The sequence below is a fragment of the Oratosquilla oratoria genome, chromosome 25 (genome assembly GCF_046742065.1).
Source record: "Oratosquilla oratoria isolate Oo_2021 chromosome 25, ASM4674206v1, whole genome shotgun sequence".
Taxonomy (NCBI): Eukaryota; Metazoa; Arthropoda; class Malacostraca; order Stomatopoda; family Squillidae; genus Oratosquilla; species Oratosquilla oratoria.
The window spans coordinates 14,196,939-14,213,609 of record NC_134801.1 but is presented as its reverse complement, the minus strand read 5'-3'; the positions used below and the strand labels follow the sequence as shown (position 1 = coordinate 14,213,609).

At 40.0% G+C, this 16,671-nt stretch overlaps 1 protein-coding gene across 5 annotated transcripts in view; it reads left to right on the top strand.

Annotated features, from left to right (window-relative positions):
• The window catches only part of LOC143038824 (uncharacterized), a 209,348-nt gene that overhangs the window by 111,143 nt on the left and 81,534 nt on the right, over positions 1 to 16,671 (top strand). For all 5 annotated transcript variants that reach the window (XM_076208401.1, XM_076208398.1, XM_076208397.1 and 2 more), the window contains 2 exons: positions 12,529 to 13,137; positions 13,408 to 13,694. In XM_076208401.1, the coding sequence (XP_076064516.1) occupies positions 12,529 to 13,137; positions 13,408 to 13,694 (896 nt within the window). The remainder of the gene's footprint in view (positions 1 to 12,528; positions 13,138 to 13,407; positions 13,695 to 16,671) is intronic.

The following is a 16,671-nucleotide window of genomic DNA, read 5'->3' as shown; positions in this document are numbered from 1 at the left end:
ATTGAACATGGTTAAAGAGATGGAGGGAAGTGGGAGGTGAGTTGTCTCTTGATTGCTGATGACACAATTAACAAATCATAAAAAAAAAAAAACATACATCTGTGGCTATTTCACATCACTATTTCACATGCACCTAAGCGCTAGTTGTGTTTACTAAAGCAGGAAGGGAGAAGTGTACAATGAGTGACCAAAATGCAATAGTCTTTGTGTCTTTATTATTTATTTATCTTATTTATTTATTTATTTATTTTTGTATAGATTACTCTAAAAATGGAAGAAAACTGTGATTTGAGGAAAAAAAGAACCAACAAAGAGATGCCTGGATGTAAGTAGGGTAGAATCACCACTGGGGATGATCCCCAAAAGGACATGCCTGAATGAAACCCCAAAGATGTACCAAAGGTTTGAAAAAAAAAATTATTTTCAGGTTTTGGTAGAGAAGGTGGAATTATGAATAAAGGGATAGAAGTAGATAGAGAGCCCAGGTATAAAAATGTAGTAAGAAATAGAGAGATCAATGATTTATTAGATGAAATAATTGAACTAAAATGTGAGTATAGGGCGATGTATAAAGAGGTATCCCTACTAAGAGAGTCAAATGAAAAGACTAACAGGGAGGTAGATGATTTGAAAGAGGAACTAAATATGATCAAGGGAGAAAACGAAGGACCAGATACAGGCAGCGACCGAGAAAGTGGAAGAGAATGTCAAAGAAAATTATTTCCAAGAAATAAAAAAACAGTGGAAAGTAGAACAGGAAAATAAAAACTTATTTTTTAAAATAGTAGAGCAACAAGTCAAGGAAAATGCTAAGGAAACAGTAATTAAAGTAATTAAGGAAAAAGAAAATTTGGTGAGGGACATGGTGGATATGAAAAAAGTGCATTGTAATCTCTGGTATTAAGGAGAAACATAATGTTCCTAGATATCAGAGAAAAAGAGGAGAAATAGATTAAAGAAATTCAGAAAGATTCAAGAGGAGGGACAGGATATAGATAAAGAAATTGAAGAAATACATAAAATAAGAAAATACAACAACAATATAGGCCACTAAAAGTAAAACTTAAGTCTCAAATGATAGCAGAGGAAGTACTGTCTAGAACAAAACTAGCAAATAGTGAACATTACAAAAATGTATGGATAAAAAAAGAAATGAGTGATGAAGAAAAAGAGAAAGAAAAGGAACTTAGAAATGAAGCAAATGAAAAAAAATGAAAAGAGAACTGAGACTGAAAAAAAAAAAAAATTGGGGGGAGAGTGCTGGACCTGAGGCTGAGAAAATGGTATATCAAGAAAAGGATACAAAGTAGACAGAAAAGGACGAGAAAGGAAAAAAATTAAAGATAGCTTATACCAACATAGACGGAATGATTTCAGGATTGAACAAATTAAGTTATTATCTGGCATTAGAAAAACCAGACATAATGGGAATTGTAGAAATTAAATTAAAAAGTCCTCTACCACCAAATACTGTGGGACAAGGTCTATACAACCATTGAATGAAAAATAGAAAGGAAAAAGAGGGTGGGGAGTATTATTTTTGACTAAGAGACTTAAATGTGACAAAGATAACAGAAGGAAAAAACAAAGTGGAATCAATTATGATAAAAGTTGAAAACAGTGACATGAAAAGTAGAAAATTTGTAGTAATGTATGTGCCCCCCAAAACACAGTCCTGGACAAAAAGCAATCATTCTAAACTGTTGGAAGACCCAAAATATGAACTAATTTACTGAAAGAAAGAGGAAATATAGTAACTATGGGTGATTTTAACTCAAAAGAAATATGTTGGGAAGAAATGTCAGTAAAAGGTGAAGAAGACCTTTGGGGAAACATACTACTTGATATGACCAAAAGGTAAAGGAGGCAAAGAGGAGAGCAGATGTGAAATGGGGTAAGAGTATTATTATAAATTATTGGAATGGTTGGAAGACGTCTTGACTGGGAGGAAAATGAGGGTAGTAAATAGAGACAAATACTCAACCTGGGAAGAAATGATAAGTGGTGTCCCACAAGGTTCAGTATTGGCCCCAGCCATGTTTACCATATATATAAATGACATGGATGAAGGAGTGGAATGTTATATGAACTTCACAGATGATGCAAAAATACTAAAGAAAGTAAGTACAGAGAAAGATTGTGAATCATTACAGTTAGGCCTAGACAAAATCTAGAAATGGACTCAAAAGTGGGAAGTAAACTTTAATATCAAGAAATGTAGTATAATGGAGTTTGGAAAAAGTAAAAATAGAATATCAAGAAATTATAAAATTGGTGAAGAAGTCAAAAAAGTGAACTGGGTAAGAGACCTTGGAGTAATAATCAGCAAAGACATGTCACCGGACAAACATATCAATAAAATAGTTGAAGAAACCTTCAACCTATTGAGGTCAATAAAAGCAACATTTGACTATTTGGATGAGATGATTAAAAAAAATATTAGTTACACTAATAAGACCAAAACTGGAGTATGCTGCAACACTGGACACCCAGTACTAAAAAGAATAAAAAAAAAAATTAGAATACTAAGAGCAACAACAAAGATGACACCAACTCTCTCCAAATTAACGTATGAACAAAGATTGTCCAAATTAGAACTGCCAACTCTGGAACAAAGAAGAGAAAGATATCTACTGACTATAGAATCATGAAAGGAATGGAAATCCTAGATAAAGATGATTTATTAAAATGAGACAACGAAAAAACAAGAGGACATGAAAGGGAACTCGAAATGGATAATTATAGAAGAGCTCTGAAAAAGAATAGCTTCCCACACAGAGTGGTGGATACCTGGAATAAATTAAATAAAGAAACAGTGTGTGCAAACACTATTCAAGATTTTAAGAAAAAACTTGATGCTGAAAGATCAAAGACAGGTCACCATGAGCATAGCTCCCTTTCTGCATAATACAACTAGGTAAATAAATACAAGACATGACCACCTCACAAATGACAGAAAATGACCCTTCCATTTGCTAATGTAAGGCTCCCCTTACAATGTCACACATACTACTAGACTGTCAATTTATACAACATCCTGTAACAACCATGTTCTCTGATATTTACATCAAGTAACAATGACTACACCAAATCGTGGGCAACAAAGCACCAGTACCTCTATCATTTCTCTACAACTTCTTACAGAAAGCAGGATTGTAACCAAACTAAAAATAAAAAGAGGTGTGGAAGGCAGAATTGGATGGAATGAACTTCAGGGAATAACTGAGGATGAGATGGATGGAGAGTGTGAAAGGTTGTTTGAGCTAGGAAGGGAGAAAGCAGAAGATAGGGGTGAGTGGAGAATGGCTGTGTATGTGATAATGTGATGCAAGGAAGGGAAGAGGTGGGGGATGGGGGTGGGGTTGTAGGGAGTGATTATGTGTGAATGATATTTTGATGCAGCCCAAAGGGATTTCTTCCCATTTTCTCTTTTTCTGCATGAGGGGACAGAGAGGGAGGGGGTCACCAATTAAATGATGTGGCCTTCCTGTGGATGTACTTTGTCTTGCTACATTACTTCTGACCCAGGGCAGTAGGTGAGATGCAGGGGTGACTCATCATCCATGAGGAGCTAAGAGGAGAGAGAGGAAAGGGTGGTGGATGGGGGTGGCTATGTGCTTTTTTTTGGCTTGGCTACCTCCCTTACAAGGTGGAAATAGCCTTTGGTATAGAGATAGATACCCTCAACTACCGCATTTTACAGCTTACAAGATGCACTTTTTTTCCTAAAAAATACCCTGAAAAATGCTAGTGCGTCTTCCAAGACGAATGTTGTATTGTAAGGCAACACCCAGGTTCAAGTGAGCTTGGACACTTGACCGATAGCGACCTGGATTTGTATGTTGAGTCATTACACTATGATGTTAGCTTAAGTACTATTTAATTCAACCTTTTATATGATGTAAACTCAGTACTTAGCCATTACAAGTATTTCCAATACCATAATCCTTCCTGAAGCCTACTCAGCGTGTGGAGAAAATGGGCCATTCCCTCGTCTCATAGCAACACACACACACACACACATACACACGAACGCACGCACATGCCAGGTGCCTTTATCAGTTACCACCAGGCTATCACATGTGTCACAAGATTTTTTGTCCTGGAAATTATCACCCATGGCTAGTTCATCAAAACGGTTTAGTTATACTATCACATACAAGCTACAAGTTGTACCATATGCCAAAGAACACTGTAAAAGAGCAGCAGAAAGACACTTTGGACCACCGCCTACCGAAAAAATGATTCGGCAGTGGAGTTTTATATGTCTACATGCATATTTTTTATTTTTTATTTTTTATTTTTATGAAAATAAAACCACCCTTGGACAATGAAAAATGTATAGTATATTTACTAATCATCAACTAGTATCATCGCCATACAAACAAAATCGGATAAGTGATTTCATAATGTAAACAATACGTCCAATACGTGTCATCATTGCTTCTTTTGTTTTTGTGTTCAGTGGTCGGGTATATGGTGAGTGTGTTCTTGTATGAGAATGACTTTTATTTTTCTTAGAAATTTCTTTCAAATATTAGGGTGTGTCTTCCAAGATGCAGCGTCTTGCAAGCCGTAAAATACGGTAATTAAATTATCATATGAAATATAAGATAATGCACAAGATTGTTCACAAGGATAGACCTGATGATAAACTACTTAAAAAAAAAAAAGAATGCAAAGGTGAAGGAGAGGGATCTAGAGTGTTTATTGTTAATGATCTGTTGCCTGACAAGCTTATAAAAAGATAATGCACCTATATACCAATATGATTCTTCCCCATATATAAAGGAGGTAGCCAGCCAAGATATGCACACCCCCCCGTACATCCCACTCCATCTGTCACCCTTTCTCCATTAAAAAAAAGGGGGGGAGGGGGAGCTGATCTTTTGAATCAGTACTATACCTCCTTTCCACTACATTCCTTAGATACTTCCTTTAACACCGTTATGATGCCACTTCATCACAGCATGTCTTTAAGTACAAAAGTGTTGTGTATTGCCAGTGAATTACTTATACTGGATATTTGATTTTAGAGTATATTTCTTGGCCTGAAACCACATCAGGTATCTATTGCAATATACTGTAATTAGATGCTCAGAGAAGAAGAGCAGAGCTAGTTTGTAGCTTATCTGTTTATTGATATACAATTTTAGATAATTTTTTAATAAAGTTGTTTAGATAGAGGTAGGTGTTTGGGGGGAGAGACTAGATGGGGTGGGTGGTTTTGGATGCTTGGGTGTGAGTGTGACAGGGGGAGGAGTGGAGGTGAAGTGTGGATTGGGAGAGGCAGGTGGGTGCCTTGGGGGATTGAAAAGTGTGATGGGAGTGGATGCTGGGAGGAGGTTGTGTATTTACCTAGTTGTATTATATGGGAAGGGGAGCTATGCGTATAGTGACCCGTCTTTGTATCTCTCAGCATCTAGTTTGTTCTTAAATTCTTGTATGGCTTTTGCACACACTATTTTTTCTTCCAGTTTGTTCCAGACATCCACCACTCTGTGTGGAAAACTTTTTTTTTCTAGATCTCTTCTATAACTATCCTTTTTTGAGTTTCTTTTCATGTCCTCTTGTTTTTCTTTTATCCCATTTTAATAAGTCTTCTCTGTCAAAGACTTCCATGCCTTTCATGATTTTGTAAATGGCCAGTAGATCTCCTCTTTCTCTTCTTTGTTCCAGAGTTGGTAGTTCCAGTTTAGATAATCTTTGTTCATATGTCATTTTTGAAAGTGTTGGTGGGGTTGTTTGGATGGACACATGGAGGTGGTGAGTGAAGAGCGATTGGTGGGGAAGGTGTGGGGGGAGTGAACATGGGGGATGACCGGATGGATGGATGGGGTTGGGGGGCATTGGGAGGGAGGGGAGTGTCTGTTGAGGAGGGACAGGAGGGGCAGAAGATGTGGTGAGTGAAGGTTGGTTGTGTGTGGATGATGCTGTGATACATGAAAGGGAGTGGGTGGGGGATGGGGGAGTGAGGGAGTGTGTGAAAAATAATTTGACGCAGCCTGAAGGGATCTCTTCCCGTTTTCTCTTTTTCTGCATGAGGGGATGGAGAAGGGGGGTCGCCGATTAAGTGAAGCGGCCTTACTGTGGATGTGCTGTGTATTGCAACACTGCTTCTGACCCAGGGCAGTGGGCGAGATACAGGGATGACCCGTCATCCAGGAGGAGCCAAGATAAGAGGGAGGGATGGGGTTGAATGGGAGTGGAGTATGTGGGGATGGAATGGGTGGGAGTGGATTTTATGTCCTTGTTTTTTGGCTACTTCCCTTGTATGGGAGAAAATGCCTTGTATGTTTAGATGCATGCTCATAACACCAAATAAATTTATTTAAATGTGATCCATACATTGCTTCAGTAGCAGGTAACATCATAGTGAAGGGGTTTAAGTGTAATTTTATAGATGGTGATGCAGTATATATTTTTTTGAGGAATGTATCTATTTAGTAGAGCAGCCATTGACTGATGTGATGCATGTTTTTAAGAGCTTAAATTGACAAAAAGTGAACCATATTTATTTTGCACAGGCTTTCCAGTTTTGCTTCAGTAAATTGTTTGAAAAAATATTTATTTTTCAAACCATTATGTAAATGATATTTAAAGAATCTTACTCCCTCTTTCTACTCTCTTTTTAATTCAAATGAAACTATGTTAACCGTTTTACTAGCTCCTAGGGACCAGTTACAGGTGCCTGCATGTGGTGGTCCTTCAAGATGGACAGCAAAGCTCCCATTTTCTAAACCTGTCAACCCCTTCACCTCTATCATGAGGTGCAGCCCTGAGGGCCTCTTGACACTTGGCCTCTGGACTAGCCCAAGATCTCTCTGTCTCCTTGAACTTCAACTGTTTCACACTTAGGGAGCTGACAGCCAGCAACTGCTCTCATCCTACCACTTTCAGCTGGTGACTTAGAAACAGTCCCACACTAATACAGCACAGACAATAATCCAGTTTCTTCCCAGAGAGATTTGTGGGATGGCCTGAGGACTGTTGCCAGCCACTGTGGGGCTGCAGGTTTTCCACTCAATAAAACTTGAGGCAACAGTTAATGAAATTAATTACTATAGTCCAAGTGACCTAACTTGAGCTCTTAGGCATGACCAGGGGAAACCCCACTGTTTACACACCTAGCAATGACCTGCACATGGCAATCTGTCTCACTTGTAGTCTGTATGTTATTTCTTTATGGGATATATTTACATACATACATATACCAAGGCTTTTTTCCCCTTACAAGGGGGGTAGCCAAAAAGAAAAAGGCATAAAATCATTCCCACCCATTCCATCCCTGAATACACTCCACACCCCTCCACCCTCCCTCTCATCTTAGCACCTCCTGAATGACTGGTCATCCCTGCACCTTGTCCACTGCCCTGGGTCAGAAGCAGTGTCGCAAGACACAGCACATCCACAGCAAGGCCTCTTCATTAAATCGGCGACCCCCCCTCTCCGTCCCCCCATTGCATAAAATGAGAGGACGGGGAGAAATCCCTTCGGGCTGCGTCAAATTTTGCTCACACATACTACCTCATCCACCCGCCCATTCTACCTCATGCAATCACAACATCATCCATATACAACCATTCTCCATTCGCCCCTGTCTTCTGTCCTCTCCCGTCCTTCCTCAACAGACATTCCCCTCTTCCCCAAAGCCCCCTTCACCCCATCCATCCACCTCATCCTAGATAGAGTGAGAAATGAGGAGGTGAGGAGGAGAACAGGGGTGGAAAAGGAGCTGGGAGATAGGGTTGATGAAAGAATATTAGGATGGTTTGGACACATGGAAAGAATGAGTGAAGAAAGACTAGTAAAAGAGATGTGGAAGGCAGATGTGGAGGGAGTGAACATGAGGGGACGTCCTAGGATGAGGTGGATGGATGGGGTGAAGGGGGCTTTGGGGAAGAAGGGAATGTCTGTTGAGGGATATATGTATATTCATTGAGAGAAGCGAGTAAATGCCTTGGTGGATTAAAGAGTGTAATGAGGAATAGACATTTGGGAATGGATGCGAAGAGGAGACTGTATGAAGGAGTGATTGTGCCAACAGCACTGTATGGGGCAGAAACGTGGAACATAAAAGAAGAGAGAAGGAGTTTGAATGTGTTTGAGATGAGGTGTTTGAGAAGTATGGTGGGGGTTACTAGGCTGGATAGAGTAAGAAATGAGGTGAGGAGGAGAACAGGGGTGAAAAAGGAGCTGGGAGATAGGGTTGATGAAAGAATATTAGGATGGTTTGGACACATGGAAAGAATGAGTGAAGAAAGACTAGTAAAAGAGGTATGGAAGGCAGATGTGGAGGGAGTGAACATGAGGGGACGTCCTAGGATGAGGTGGATGGATGGGGTGAAGGGGGCTTTGGGGAAGAGGGGAATGTCTGTTGAGGAAGGAAGGGAGAGGATGGAAGACAGAGGTGAGTGGAGAATGGTTGTATATGGATGATGATGTGATTGCATGAGGAGGAATGGGCGGGGGGGTGGGGTAGTATGTGTGAGTAAATTTTGACGCAGCCCGAAGGGATTTCTCCCCGTCCTCTCCTTATATGCAAGGGGGGACGGAGAGGGGGGGTCGCCGATTAAATGAAGCGGCCTTGCTGTGGATGTGCTGTGTCTTGCGACACTGCTTCTGACCCAGGGCGGTGGGCAGGGTGCAGGGATGACCCGTCATCCAGGAGGTGCTCAGATGAGAGGGAGGGTGGGAGGGGTGTGGAGTGTATTTAGGGATGAAATGGGTGGGAGTGTTTTTGTGCCTTTCCCTTTTTGGCTACCTCCCTTGAAAGGGGGAAAAAGCCTTGGTATATGTATATGTATGTATGTATAATATCTGCATGGTGTTGTGAATGGCTTGGCAATGTAGCTCATGAAATGCTGCCTGAGGGTGGTTGACTACAAGTGTCCTTGACACAGGCGGCAGATTGTTGTCTTTCCCGCAGATCCCAAGCCATTCATAACACCATGCAGTTGTGATATGAATATATATATGTATGTATGTGGGAGGTATTGCAGATATATGGGATAGAAGGAAAGCCAAAGAGCAGTCAGGAGTTTTTACGAAAGTAGTAGAGCCAATGTTTGTATTAGAAATGGAGAGAGTGAATGATTTGAGGTAAAGGTGGGACTTTGCCAGGGATGTGTTATGTTGCCTTGGCTGTTCAATTTATACATGAATGGGGTGGTGTGAGAGGTAAACACAAGGGTAATGGATCGGGGATTGGAGATTGGAGAAAAGTGGGAGATAAACTAGTTGTTGTTTGCTGATGACATTGCACTTGTAGCAGGATCAGAGGAAGGTTTAAGAAAGTTAGTGACGGAGATTGAGAAGGTGTGCAAATGAAGGAAGTTGAAGATAAATGTGGGTAAAAGTAAGGTGATGAGATGTACAAGGGGAAGAGGATTGCAGCAAATTGGAAGTGAGTATTAAGGGGGAGAGAGACTGGAGGAAGTGAATAGCTTTAGATACTTGGGTGCGAATGTGGCGGGAAAGGGAGGAGTGGAAGTGGAAGTAGAATATAGGTTGAGAGAAACAAGTAATTGCCTTGGGGGGGGATTAAAAAGTGTAATAAGAAGTAGACGCTTGGGAGTGGATGCTAAGGGAAGATTGTATGAAGGAGTGATTGTGACGACAGCACTATATGGGGCAGAAATATGGATTTTAAGAGAGGAAAAGTTTAAATGTTTAATATGAAATGCCCAAGAAGTATGGTAGGGGTTACTACTCTGGATAGAGTGAAAAATGAGGTGAGGAGAGTGGGGGTGGAAAGGGAGTTGGGAGATAGGGTTGATGAAAGAGTATTGGGATGATTTGGACATATGGAAAGAATGAGTGAAGAAAGATAAGTAAAAGAGATGTGGAAGGCAGAGGTGGAGGAAATGAACATGATGGGGTGACCAAGGATGAGATGGATGGATGGGGTAAAAAGAGCTCTGTGAAAGAGGGGAATGTCTGTTGAGGAAGGATGGGAGAAGACAAAAGATAGGAGTGAATGGAGAATGTTTGTGTATGGATGATGCTGTGATGCATGGAAGGGAATGGTGGGGGTGAGGGAGTATATGTGAATGATATTTTGATGCAGCCTGAAGTGATTTCTTCCCCTCTTCTCTTTTTCTGCATGAGAAGATGGAGATGGGGGTTTGCTGATCAAATGAAGTGGCCTAGGTGTGGATGTGCTGTGTCTTGCAACATTGCTTCTGACCCAGGGTAGTGGGCAAGATGCAGGAATGACCCATCATCCAGGAGTAGCCAAGATAAGAGGGAGGGAGGGATGGTGAATGGGAGTGTAGTATGTGGAGGTGAAATGGATGGGAGTGGATTTATGCCTTTGACTTTGGCTACCTTCCTTGTAAGTGGGAAAGATCCATTGGTGTGTGTATATATATATATATATATATATATATATATATCATATATCATATATCAAATAGATAACATGCAGACTAACAGGGAGACACATCACCATGTGCAGGTCATTGCAAAAGAGGTTATATATTATGTAAATAAGTATTTTTGCAAGAAAAGACAAATAGAGGAACTTTTATATATATGTCAAATAGATAACATACAGACTAACAGGGAGAAACATCGCCATGTGCAGGTCATAGCAAAAGAGGTTATATATTATGTAAATAAGTATTTTTTGCAAGAAAAGGCAAATGGAGGAACTTTACTACTGTCCACACTAACACTTGCATGGACAGCAGAAGCCACCAAAGAAAAGGAATCAAATTATGAATATATAAACACACATATACACAAACACACACAAAAATGAAGGTAGTGCTTAGAGATAAGACTTCTTCTTAGGAAGAGGTAATTAGTGGAGTCCCACAAGGATCAGTGCTGGCTCCAATAATGTTTGCCATTTATGTGAATGACATGGACAAGGGGGTGGAATGTTACATGAGCTTCTTTGCAGATGATGCAAAATTGTTAAAGAAAGTGTGTATTGAAATTGACTGTAACTCGTTACAGAGAGACCTGAACAGGGTTTGGGAATAGAGTCAGAAGTGGGAAGTGGAATTCATCATTAAAAAATGTAGCATAATGGAGTTTGGAAAAAGTAAAAAAAAGGATATCAGGATGATATAAAATAGGTGAAAAAGAAGTAAAGAAAGAAGGATCTGAAAAAGACATGGGAGTGATCATCACAAAGGATATGTCCCCTGACAAACATATAAACAAAATTGTTGATGAAACCTATAACTTGCTAAGATCATTAAAAGTTGCTTTTACCTACATGGATGAAGAAATGGTATAGAAAATACTAGTTACATTGATAAGGCCTAAATTGGAGTATGTATTGACACTATGGTCACCTTGTGCAAAAAAGAATATAAAGGAGATTGAGAGAATCCAGAGAGCAGCTACGAAGATGGCCCCATAACTAACGAAACTCTCATATGAAGAAAGATTGTTAAAACTGGAGTTGCTGACTCTGGAACAAAGAAGAGAAAAAGGTGGCTTGTTGACCATCTACTGAATTATGAAAGGCATGGAAATCCTTGACAGAGAAGACTTACTAAATTGTGATAAGAGAAACATAAGAGGATATGGAGAGAAACTTAAAAAGGACAATTATAGAAGAAACCTGAAAAAAAGAACAGCTTTCCCTACTGAGTGGTGGATGTAGGGAACACATTAGACAAAAGAACAGTCTGTGCAAAAACAATACAAGAATTTAAGAGCAAACTAGATATGGAGAGATACAAAGACGGGACACCACGAGCATAGCTCCCCTTCCCATAAGATACAACTAGGTAAATATACACATACATACATATATATATATATATATATATATATATATATATATATATATATATATATATATATACACACACACACATATACAAAGTGAGTGAGAGAGAGAGAGAGAGGTAATGAGCCCCTCATATGTGGAGTGATGTGGCAACAGTGTGGACCCCAGGAGTTTCACCCAGCCATGCCCAAAGGCTCAAGTTAAAACACCTTTGGTATAGCTCTCATGCATAATTTGTACCAGACATTCATTGTCAAAGGTCCAATGTTATGTATACAGTATAATTCTGAAATTTATCAGCTTATAGGATTTCAAATAGATTTTTAACATTGTTTTTTATTTTTAATGGTGATTTTATTAGTTTATGGGAAAATTATTGATATTTATTGTAGTTAATTTCTTTGTTTACTTAAATTCTGGACATTTTAATAAGTGTTTACTTCTCAGAGTTAACATTACTCATTCATATTTCATAAGTTGGTACTTCCCAGTGTCAGTACTATAGATGCTTGTAGAAATAAGGAGCTTAAATGAGATAAATGATTAGAATTACTTAAGCTGTCAGGTAAGTTGTTGTTTTTTACTAAGATTAGTAACTTTTTTTTTCTGTATTTAATACAGGCTTTCAGTATTGGTCTTGTGCTGCTGTTTGTCACTATTAAGTAATGGTGTAGATATTTGAATGTTCAGGAAGATTTTCATTTATGAATTTATTGGAGAGAAGAGGGACAACCTTTCATATGGAACATTTACACCTTCCTTCCTCCACCCCACAGCCCCTACAAGATCAACCTCCAGCCGTGAGGCCCACAGCCACCGCCGTACCCATTCCCACACCACCACCACCACCTCCTCCTCTGCTGCCTCAACCTCTGTCTGTGCACTGTCCTCTCACCACACTTCTCAATCTTACCATGTGGAACTTTCTTCCACACTGTATGGGGGTGACTTGCGCACTCCTGATACCCCAGGGCTCATGTCCCATAGTATGGATCCTGCTCTGCTGGCACAGTTGGCTGGGGGTCCATCGACAAGCATCAAGGCCCAGGAGCCAATGTCTCGTAGCCTGGGGGCAGACCAAATGGCCCAGAGCCTGGGGAGACACCTCGATCCTATGATGCAAAGTATGGGACCCCAGGAAATGGCTCAATCCTTAGCACTCGACCCCATGACGCAGAGTATGGGGCCGGAGCAGATGGCTCAGACGTTAGCACAGGATTCTGTTTGCTTGATGACCCGCAGTCTAGATTTGGGTCATTTAACCAATGGTGTAGCAAGTGATGCCTGGGGGGACCGAGTCAGCTCAGGTCATCCCCTGCACCAGCGACCAACCAGTCTCTTTGGAGACGAGAATGAACTGGTTATGGAGGATGTAGGCCCACAAGGTAGATAAGTGCCACCTTAATTTTATTAGCTTGATTTGTAAAATTGTAATGGCTCAGCTTTGTAGCACAGCTTGATGCACACAGCTGTAGTGGTCTTGGTGAAAGAATGTAATCTTGGTTTCCTTTTCATTATTCTGAAGATAAAGGCTATAGATTCATGATGTGTATATTTAAATAGGTTGATAATAATATGGACTGTTAATGACTCATGTTAGTAATTTTGTAATTTAATATAATTATTGCAATCAATGTTGTTTATTTTGATATCAGAGGGTAGTCAGCTGGTGGGTTCGAGCAAGTTTGTGCCAGCACCTGAAAGCATCATGAGCCCTGAATACCAAGTGCAATCCAAGGGTGCTTCAGCCATTAGTGTGAGTCGCCAGGCAGCAGCACCTGCACCTGCACCTGCACCTGCACCTGCACCTCAGCCTTCAAAGCCAAGTCAGCAACAGTGCCCTGGTACTCCACGTTCCAGCTCTATGTCGAGGGCACAGCGTAGCAACAACCTACCCCCTCCGTCCAGCCGACCTACGTCAGCACCTCAGGCATCTCCACGGGTAAGTCATTAGTAGATGAAACAAGTGTTATCCTTCATCATGATGAAAGAGGTTGTCAAAATTATGTACAGTTCTTTTGCATTTTGCATCTGCACTTTATCCCAATAGTCAAGGGTTGACAATATCTGCATCATATGCTAATAGGAGTTGGGAGATCACTTGTGAAGAGATTGAATAATGTATGTGAGAGTCTTATTGCATTGCTTCTGACCTAGGCAGTAGGTGGGAGACAGGGATGACCCTTCCTTCATGAGGATTTAAGATAAGGGGATAACAAGGGTGGTGGGTGGGAGTGGGAGCATGCCTGACTGGCTACCTCACTTAGGAGGAGGAAGAACCCCTTGGTATATAGTATATAAATAGTATACTAATTGCAGTTTGACTCGGAAATTTAATCAAGAACATGGTCTAGACCTCTGCAAGAGCCCTAAAGCTCAACATGCATCATATCACATTGCAGTGACAGCCCACTGGACACAAGAAACCTATTGCAGCATGCTATGCATATTTTCTGTAACCCACCCCAGTCACACCAGAACACCTGAAAAATGTCAGTCAGTTAGTCAGGCAATCTGTTGCCCAGTTTTCTCATGTAGGAAACCTGTGACCCCAAAGAAACTGGCACCAGCCACTGCTTGAGCTTATGAATCACTTGGTGAAGAGACTTTTTGGAGCTGTCTGGAGTGAATGTCAGACACTTAAGTATAATGTTGTCTCTGTTGTGTGTGTGGTAATCACATTTTGGGTGTTCATTCTCTCTTGCCAGGCCACTTCTGTACAGGTACTGTTTCACTGAATGCAGGTGCATCAGTGTAATTTTTGGTTGCTTTAGGAATTATTTATCTGTGGGATTAATTTCTGGGGGGCATCTGGTCAAGGATAGAAGTTGTCTTCTTCTTGTTCAAGTTTTTAGGTCAGTGTTGAAGTAAATAGGCTTCCAATAGAAGACCTTTAGGTATCCAAATGTGTTGTAATGTTTATTCTGAAGGATTAAATTTCATGGAGTCAGTCAGGAGATAGACTAATTTTGAGTCTTATAACACAGGAGTTGAGCCAATACACACCAATCTCAAATAAGATGAATGTAATTAATAGATGATGACTGTGAGAATTTTGGGAGGGGGTGAAGGATTAGTATGGGAAGGAAGTACAAAGCAAAGGAAAACTTGGGGAAGGAAGGGATTGGGAAACAACTCAGTTATTTAATATAGTGTAAGATATTTTAGGTTAAAGTACTCCAAAGTATAGAATATCAGTGAATATTAGTATCTGGGGAAGATTTATGAAAAGCAGCCAGTGGAATCAATAAAGCAGGCAACACTGCAAAAGATGTAACACTAGATACAAGGTTTGAAACTGTCACCTGAAAATAGAACTTTCAGATTAAAGTCAGTTATATTAGCAGATTGCAAGTTATTTTGTGGAAGTATCTGATGAGGGGAATAAAGAGGACAAATTAATCAGAAATATGCTACTGTCTCCTCTACTGTGTGAGCAAGATAATGAGTTGACTAAAAATGTTATACAAATAACACCAGCACCTGACAGTTGGCATCCAAGAATCTTGAAGGAAATGAAAAACGAAATTGTTGTTCCATTAGAAATTATTTTCAAGAAATCCATCATATTCAGAAATGTCCCAAGAGAATGGAAGCAACCTAACATTACTCCCATAATTCAAAAAAGGTGACAAAAAGAAACCAAATACTTACAGGCCTATAAGCTCGACTTCAATCATAGGAAAAGTGATGGAAACTATCATCAGAGATGCTATTGAACAACATTTAAAAAGTAACTGTTTGATAAATGATAACCAGCATGGATTCAGATGGAAATGTTCTTGTGTGACTAACTTACTTGAATTCTACAACACAGTCATCTCGAATTATGACAAAAGAAACAATATAGATTTGATATATCTAGACTTTGCAAAATCTTTTGATACCATCCCCCATGAAGGACTACTTACTAAATTAGTTTCACATGGAATAAGTGGTAGCCTATTAACCACTTCAGTACAATGACACCTACATAAGCATCATGAGGTGCGAGTGGGTACACGAGGATGCCAATTATATATATATATGCATATATGTTGTAGTTGTACATGAGTACATAACCCTGTGGTGGGGGAAAGAATACTGCCACCAAATCTTTCCACATGAGTCATAAGAGTTGACAAAAAAATGGACGGGATAGGACTAGGCATCCTTCTTCTTGTAGCCCCAAAGGGGACATTCCTAAAAAAAGTAAAGGCATAAGAGGGTCTAGAAATTTTCCAACCAGTACCCTAAGGTTTGGGTCATTTAATGTGCATGGATGTGGTACAGATGAGAGTAAAAGGGAACACATAAGAACATAAGAATGAAGGAGACTGCAAGAGACCATAAGGCCTACACAAGGCAGCTCCATACCCATCACCATCCATAAAGTTGTCTAACCGTTTCTTAAAGCAACTGATAGTTTCAGTGCTTACTACATGGTTACCAAGTCTATTCCATTCGTTGGCCACCCAATGAGGAAAAAAAATTCTTGCCTATTACCTTCTGAAATCTAAATTTGTCCAGTTTAAATCCATTACTGTGAGTCCTGCCCTATTGTTTTAATATAATGACCTTGTTTGCATCACCCTTGTTAATGCCTTTGATCCACTTGAACACCTCTATTAGATCACCCTGCACTCTGCGTCTTTCCAGAGAGTGTAAGATAAGGTGCCTAAGCCTCTCTTCATAAGGCAAATTTCTGAGTCCATGTATCATTTTGGTCATTCTCCTCTGTACTGATTGTAGTGAATTGATGTCCATTCTATAGGACAGCGACCAAAACTGTACTGCATAGTCAAGGATGGGTCTTAACTATCACTAGATAGAGTTTGATAATTACCTCTGCACTTCTATTCATTACCATCCTAGCAATGAAACCTAATGCTCTGTTAGCTTTATTCCTGGCGCTAATGGACTTTTTCCTGGTTTTAAGG